Here is an 8,227-nt window from a genome sequence, read left to right as displayed (position 1 = left end):
GGTCTTATTGCCCCTAAGATGACAACCTCATTGTGAAGAAAGGAGTGTTCTTCCCGGCTATCAGCACAAGGTTGAGCAATGAGCACTCACTAGTAGGCTACAGTGAGCAGTTGCGATTCGCTAACCACAACGGTGTTGCTTCCACACTAGCCATTTCTTGTCGATATCAATTCTTGCTACAAAACGGCTGCCGAGAAACATATAGTTGATTGGATGGTCTAAATGGCTAGCGTCAAGCCACACCGTTATGGTTGGCGAATCGCAACAGCTCGCTGTACTAGTGAGTGCTCAGCCTTGTGCTGATAGCCGTGAAGAACGCTCCTTTGTTCACAATGAGGTTGTCATCTTAGGGGCAACAAGACCATTTATTGATTAGTTTAGTGAGGATTCGTAGTCCCATTGCTTTCATATTGAGCCTACTTATTCTGCCATGACATTGTTTAAGCTTGGTGAGTTTATTACAACGAAAGGTGGAAATTAAATCACAAACTGATAAAACCAGCTTACTAAAAACAACCAAGTTGCATGGGTTTTTAAACGTTTATCAACGTAAAAACGATGCAAAATTATACATTTTTGCTACCTGGGTAGTCTTGGCCTGATTTTATCCTCTGCTAAAAAAGAAACACAAATGATAAATATTGGAGAAATTGAGTCTCCCTCACAACTTAAGAATCGAACAACGCAAAACTGAGCTGAAACAAAACGTTTTGTTTGAATAAAAGAATCACTAAGCAAACAATGCCAAAAGGTGCGCGCATTAAGTCATAGGAGTGTGAGGTATCAAAAATTTGAACAGGTTGTTATTTTTCTACATCAATGTGACATTAGTTACTACTTTGAAAAATTTATATCTTTTATTCTGCAGAAAATCCGCAGCAAACATCTTTTTTTACATGTTTAGTATCGGCCACAGTATCGGCCAAATTTTGCCGATACTGATGCCGATACCGATACTCAAAAAATGGCCGATATCACCGATGCCGATACCGATATATCGGTACATCTCTAATTATTTTGTCATCATTCCATGTTTGTAAGTTTGTGGATAGTATTTTTGATAGTGATGTTTTGTCTTTATGATTTTGTGGAAAGTATGCATTGATAATATGCATATTTTCACCATTAATATTGATATGTAGTTGGTGAAGGTGGTTGTTCTTTAAAATAGTATGTCTGGGTTGACCCTTTTGATATATTTCATTTTTTAGTATTATCATAGTTCCTGCACGAAAGCTTGGAGAATCAGGGAATATGTTTGAGAACAGTTTTATGTTATAAAATTTTTCCCAATTTTCTAATTGTTTAGGTAAAAGTCGATGAGTTTCCTGAATAGCTAAGGCAGAGAGTCTATAAAGCTTAAAGAATTTTATAATGTTGGTAAATTTTTTGGAGATTCCATTTATATTGATTGAGCAAATTTTAAGCTTTTTAACTTGCATGTGACAAGTTTGACTCTCTGCCTCAGAAAGCATTTCACTAGGTGTAAAAAGTATGATACACAATCACATTAGGCTATATTATAGGCTATTTAACACTATGATTATTATTACCTTTTTTTTTTTTCGGTTTTTAGGCGATAAAAGGATTCAATAAAAATTCGTTTTAAATATTATAGTTAGTAAGTATTTTCGTTGTCTCTTGGCAGCTCTTCTTCTTTGTAGACTTTTCTCTTGGCCTCTTGTCTCTTGGCAGCTTTTCAAGGATACATTTTTCATCGTTTTCTGATGGCGTGAGAGGGTTTTCATCTGTCTGATTCTGGGATGATGTGTCAATCATCAGAGGCATTAAGTTTTGTTCTGAATCGGAGGATGAGTCTTTTGAGTAGTTTGGATCTATTTTTTTGGTCTTGTTTTCTAAGGGCGGACTATCTTCAAGAGGTCGCTTATTAGGTCTGATATAGGTGGGTGTTGGTGAATGGTGACTTTCAGGTGCATTTCTTGTTTTAGATGGCTTGGTTTGGTTTTGATTGATGAGTCGAATTTATGAGATTTATGAGATTCTATCAAGTGATGAGTCGTCATTAGTTTTTTTTAAATTGTTTCAAATTATCAACATCTTTTAACAAAAATTAACAACAGTCTAGTATGCTGTAATACATTGTTTTTCCAGTGATGTACTAGATTGAAATACTGTGTAGCGTACCATATTTGTTTGCAATTTCACTGGGTTTGTTATGCTGACTTTTCATATGTGTGTTTTTTAGCTGTACATTCAAGAGCATTTGACGGCTTGTATGTTATTAATTAACATTCTTTTGTTCTTTTTCAGGTTCTTCCACTGACTGGCATGTAGTTTTTACATAGCTTACTAATCAATGTAGTAATAATTGGAATAAGAATGAATGGCTTGATGAAAATGCATGTTTGTTGAATTTATATAATGATGATTGTACACCTTGTCCTTCAGTGAAAAAATACCCAACACATGACAAAACTGAGGCTAAGCAGTTCATCATCCAAAAGATTATAACTGTGTCAGTGTTAGAACTGTCACAAGGGGAAGCCCCCCAGAAGTTGAAAAACATAGTTCCCGCGCCCCCTGCTATAAATTGGGCTACTTTGGGAGCAAATTTGCTACTTTTTTGGCTACTTTTTTTTCAAAATCTGGCAACCCTGACATCGCCAGCTAAGCCAGTAGCCACCTCCTATATTTGTGCTTGATTTTTTTTACAAAGCAAGTATCTTCAGGATACATAGGTCGTATATGACAATGATTGACACCTTAGGCTTAGAGAATGTTGCTAGTCAGCTGGAAGTTCTCCTCTCGTCAAATTTCTTGTTGCTGTGTGAGATTGCTCACTACTGTATTGTGATTGGTGGAGTGAAGCAGCAATGGGGTATGTCACACACATCCTATTAAGTTTGAAACATTTAGTTAAAATATTAAGTTGTTTTCATCATTTTTTTTGCTGTTCAAATGTTCCAAAGAGTTTATAAAGATGTATCTGTTCATTTCGTTCAAGCTAAACTTTCCTGGGTACTATATATGTATTCTTTGTGCCTGTTAATCATTGATATAAAATTGAAATAAGTATTTCATCATAGGTTTTACTATTCAATTATTTTATCATGAGTATATTTGTAGACTCTTCCAAATCTCGCACTCAGCCTTTAGCCACATGGCTGACCTCTTTGAGTTGTTGTTTTGGGGGAGGAGTGTTGGTGAACTTGTTATGTGGAAAACCTCCTCTCATGTCATTTGTTAACACACAGGTATATACTCCATTAGCTTAATTTTAAGTGTGAAAAAAATCAGTTTATCTTAAACAATCAATATTATATTTACTATGTATTGTATATGTTACACTGTGACTGGTCAGTTATGATTAAAACTTGATAAGATACTGGCGATATAAATGTTATGAACTGCAACATTTTAATATTTCTGTGTGCCCCTTGGTTTCTGAATACGGTTTTAGATTTTCTGTTTTGTGTTGATCATTGCTTGAACTACCCCAACTAGAAAAATTGACCAAATGCATTTTTTGCCAGCTGGGATAGTTTTGGCTGTAACTTTTACAAACAAGAACTTATTACTGAGTGGTTGCATGGTTAAATTGATATCATGATCTTCACCTTTACCTAAAAATTTGCATTCAGTCTTTAAGGTGTTAGGTTGTCAAATCCTTGTGACTGAACCAATGGCTTCTTTTTTGTTTTAGTTGTTTTTCTGTTAATGTTGTTTGTTGGAGACATATACCGTACTCAGTTGATTCAAAATTTAAAAAAAAAATAGATAATCAAACTCAATCATCTACATACCAAATATTTACAGGATTTATTTCAACATTATATACATTTTATTGCATTAGCATTGTAACCACAAACCACTGCCAACCTTTTAAAGCAACCGGATAGTATTCACATAATCTGGTTAAAGCATATAAAGATATGAAATCGATATTTGATCATACAATTTATATATTGAATTTGTCTGAAGATATGTACTTATGTAGCACTTCAATTATAATTGATATTTGTTGATGATAATGTCGAGCACAGTGCATTTTGTACTTTTTTGTGTTTTCATTTCAGTCAATCTTCTTTGTGACATCTGTCTGGTGGCTTTGGTTTTATTCTCCAAAGTCATTTTTCTCAAGCATTGTGCAGTGGACCCCTGTATCACTTATTTTAATTGTGCTCAAAGAACTTATTCGAACCAGGAAAATTATAAAAGGTAAATTGTTTTGTGCAAGTTGCATTTCATTCAGAGAGACATTTCAAATGTCAGTTTTGTGGATATGCTAGAAAACTGGCTGTATTTGTAACCGTTAGGCGTTAGTACATATATATAACTACCATTTCCTCAAGGTTTCACATATGACATTTTTCTATAAGGGCTTAAATTTTTGTCTGTATTTTTTTAATGCAAGATATGTTTAACTAAGATCTATACTGATAACAGGGCCTTGTCTATAATGTCTAAGAATCAATTTTAAACCACATTACCTCATGAACGTATGGTTTATTGAAAGATTGTATTTGCTTTCAGGGGTTACTCTCGCAAGGTCTGTCTATCCATCCTCAATCATTTTGTGTACAGCATTGGGAATGCTTGCGGCTTGTGGTGGTGGATTTATCAAACAAACTTCAGTTATCATGAGAAATACATGGAATAATGACTCCATCAAGACGTTTTCATTTTCACTGTGAGTCAGTTTGTTGCAGTATTGCAATATCGTTTTCTTTACTCTCTTATAATACAGAACATCTGAACAGTATAATTTCAACATCCCCTTCATGTAGAACAGACTAGACTTTTTGATATGTTAGATTAGGCTTTTTGGTTTGAAGTTACACTGACTACCAGCATGGTTTTGGTGTTGATATTATTTCGTAGTACATCTGCGTTCATGATAAATGGATAGTGAAATGTGATTTTTTTTAAATCATTACCTGGTAGGCTACAATGGTTCAGCCAACACCTATCGAGAAGAACATTCCATTGCGTCTTGACAAAGCGAGAAGAGCCGATTCAATGACTTGGTTAGGTGAAGGTCAATCATCACCTGTGACATATCTATTGCTTGACTTCCTCGTCAACACTTCTTCCCCAGACAGAAAATTACCGTTATTTACATTGATTCAATGTCTGCAGACGATTGATTTGCTATCTGTCATTGCATTGAAAATTAGCATTTTTCTACATCTATGTTGAATCGATGTGAAAGTGTTTAACTTATCCAACTTGTACATGATGGTTTTCTCCTTTTGATAAGCTGAAACGTTGATCTTTAGAGTTACGAAATGCTGCCTTCTGTTTGCCTTCTTGTACAATCTTCAACTGAACGCACATCTACCAATTACATTTAAAGCTGTCGCCCTTCTGCAAGCCTCCGTACTTAGCGGCGTAAGCGTAAGTATCAGAAAATACAGTTCGTGTTTGCGATTATTTGCAATAATCTGATACTTTTAGGCTTTAGCAGCTTAGCCAAGGTTTAGTTTAACTTACCCGGCTTAACCACTTTGCGGTTAAGTTAAATTCTTCACATCTTTTTTTTTAATTAATTGTTTTCATGATACCACGTTAGTTCGCAATTTCAACGTCACATTTTTGAGCTTTTCTATGCTCATTGTTAAAAGTAAACATTATCATTTCTTTCAGGTTTTGGCCAAACTCAAACGTGAAGTCGACTTCTTTGAGCCTGTAGAAAAGTTGGTCTGCAGCATGTTTGTTGACTACTCCGCATTCTCGGCTTCCCCTCCGCCCAAGCCTGTCAAGTCGAAGAACTCCAAGCACAGAAAAGACGAATAAAATAATGACGAAATTGCGCAGTCATTAGTTTTAGCATTGAACGGAATCGTAAAATGTGCCTTAATTTATTGACGTTAGATCAAATATTGTTAAATTGACTGAAAAAGAAATTACCAATTGCGCAATATTTGACCATTAATTCACCACAGTGAGTTATGCGTTTGGACAAGTATCGTATTTTTATTGTGGTTATTCAAACCTATGCAGTAGCTTGTAGAGTTTCTTCACTGCGTTGAACAAAATGTCACGCTTTCCAATGCATGCAATATATTGTACTCAGCAATGCACGTAATTTTTTTTGTGTAATTTTTAAATATATTTGCAGTATGCGCTGAATCTGCGACTGAGATTTGGTGTTATCAGTGTTGGTTGTCCGATGTGCATTGTGCACGCAGTATAATATCCCGATTTGTTAGATTTTATAACTTATAGAGTCCACTATCCATTTTCTTAGCTATGTTATGTTCTGATAAAGCGTTGATAAGCTTTTGAGTTTGGAGTGGCTGGTTTGCATGGTTTTGTGGTTGTTTGTTTTGCAAGACTTATTCGTGCTTTCTCTTTCTATACTCAATGTGTAATTGTGCATATGCCGAGAAAACATCATTACAATGTGATTGATATGCTAAGTGTATAAAGCATGGTTCGTCTTATGTTATATGTACGCTCAGATTAGACATTGTAGGTGATACTTTACATTTGTCTGGATGCTTTGTCAGTCAGATAAACGACTTTCATGAAATGTGATCAGTGGTCAATGATCATGCAATATATGCTTTTTGGTGCTAAAGTTAATTAGTATATTTTGATTAGAGAGGTTACTTTTTCAACCTCTGAGCAACATTTAACTTTATAACAAATAAAAATAAAATATAGCGAACGTTTTCTGCTACACATACTGTGTACCCTCATCATCATCATCAGTCTTGAAAGAAAATATTCTGTTGTATATGAAGGACTTAACTTACTTACTAAAGTTAATTGTACTGATAACACCGCACTTTCATGCACCATTTGCTTTTGTCGTACGTTTTGAATTATGCTATAATTTGGCAGAAAGATGTACACTAATTTTGTGATAGCCTTGTAAATGATTTTGCCTAATGGCTTTTTCTTTTGTACATGCTGCAATTGTTCAGTTGCTTTAGAATTTGAGATCAATTGTGTGTGTTTTTAAGCCTTAATGTGGTTAACGCGAGGCCATATTCAAGCTAGCAAAATCCAACCGTTTTTCCACAATACAACATCTGTAAACGTTGATTCAATGTAAAGAGGACTGGTTTTGCACGCTGGGATAGTAATTTATGACCTTCGTTTCAGCGGCTTAATTGTCGTGTGCTAGTTTGTGTATTGGCTTGTTTACTACGCACACGATTTTCTGTTCTTTGTTGTCCGTATTGCGAAGGTTGTCGTTCAAGTGGAACAAGAACATATTTAGCCGCTGTGCTTTGATCGTTGGCTTCATTCTTCATCAAATATTTTTGCTTTGAGCATTAAAATAGAAAAACTTATATTGTTCCTAACGTTTAGTCTGTCATTCCATACTTGTAGACTACGGTACATAAGTAGGCTAATGTCGATAACAGGAAAGCTTCAAAGTTCACCGGTTCGACACTTCAAGTACTCGCGTCTGTGCCACCGCTAGAAAGTGGATGCGAATATTATTTTTCTTAGATTTTAACGCCAATCTGCTTAAGCTGATTAGCGTTTAAAAAAGCTCGGCCCCGAGGTTTAGACAGCTTAGAAAGCCTAACCTAAACTCCTTAATAGGGACGTTAAGATAGTTTTGCATTTCGTTCTACCTAGAAGCGTAGCCTACGGCAGAACGTGCGTTCAAACCGCCCTTTGTGCGTTTAAACCGCCCTTTGTGCGTTTAAACCGCTTCAGTAGGCTACTCTTACAATGATAGGTCACTATGACAAAAAGCCCTCAGCTCAACGCTGGCAGATATCTCAAAAAAAGGGTTCTTTGTAACTTACTTATAGCCTACCTTTCAATATCAAAGTTGAAACTGTATTTTTACTTGCCATGTCAGAGGGCACAACACAATGAACGAATCTAGAATTTGACTCGGACAATTCGCACTTTTACAGTTTTCTCAAATTACCTTGTAATTATTCAAAACACACAAAATCATCATTGGCCGATTTCTCATAAAAGGAAGTTACCGTAATGCAAGTAACTATGCGAATTTGCTATAACGATACCCGGCTGGATATTCACTTTTGTGTTGACTCCGTTGACCGTGTGACTCCGGCGACATTCAAGATTCAGGTAACTATAGACCTATTGCTGTAGCTACAGTAATCTCAAAACTGTTTGAACGTTTTATTTTGAATCATCTATTGCCTTTTTTGAATACTAGTGACTATCAATTTGGGTTTAAGTCTGCCCATAGTACTGACATGAGTGTTTTCTTATTAAAACAAGCAGTGTCCTCTTATATCAGTCATGACACTCCTGTATATTCTGT

The 8,227-nt window shown here is 35.5% G+C and overlaps 1 protein-coding gene across 1 annotated transcript; it reads left to right on the top strand.

The window, feature by feature from the left end:
• Positions 1 to 2,694: 2,694 nt before the first annotated feature.
• On the top strand, positions 2,695 to 7,265 carry LOC145774172 (trimeric intracellular cation channel type B-like). Its single transcript, XM_082585347.1, has 6 exons — positions 2,695 to 2,839; positions 3,088 to 3,215; positions 4,038 to 4,179; positions 4,495 to 4,651; positions 5,241 to 5,358; positions 5,608 to 7,265. Exons 1-6 carry the CDS (start codon positions 2,707 to 2,709, stop codon positions 5,755 to 5,757), a joined length of 828 nt encoding a protein of 275 aa, XP_082441473.1. The 5' UTR covers positions 2,695 to 2,706; the 3' UTR covers positions 5,758 to 7,265.
• The last annotated feature ends 962 nt before the right edge of the window (positions 7,266 to 8,227 follow it).

Source organism: Aplidium turbinatum, chromosome 1 (assembly GCF_918807975.1).
Source record: "Aplidium turbinatum chromosome 1, kaAplTurb1.1, whole genome shotgun sequence".
Classification (NCBI taxonomy): domain Eukaryota; kingdom Metazoa; phylum Chordata; class Ascidiacea; order Aplousobranchia; family Polyclinidae; genus Aplidium; species Aplidium turbinatum.
This window is presented reverse-complemented; position numbering and strand designations above follow the sequence as displayed.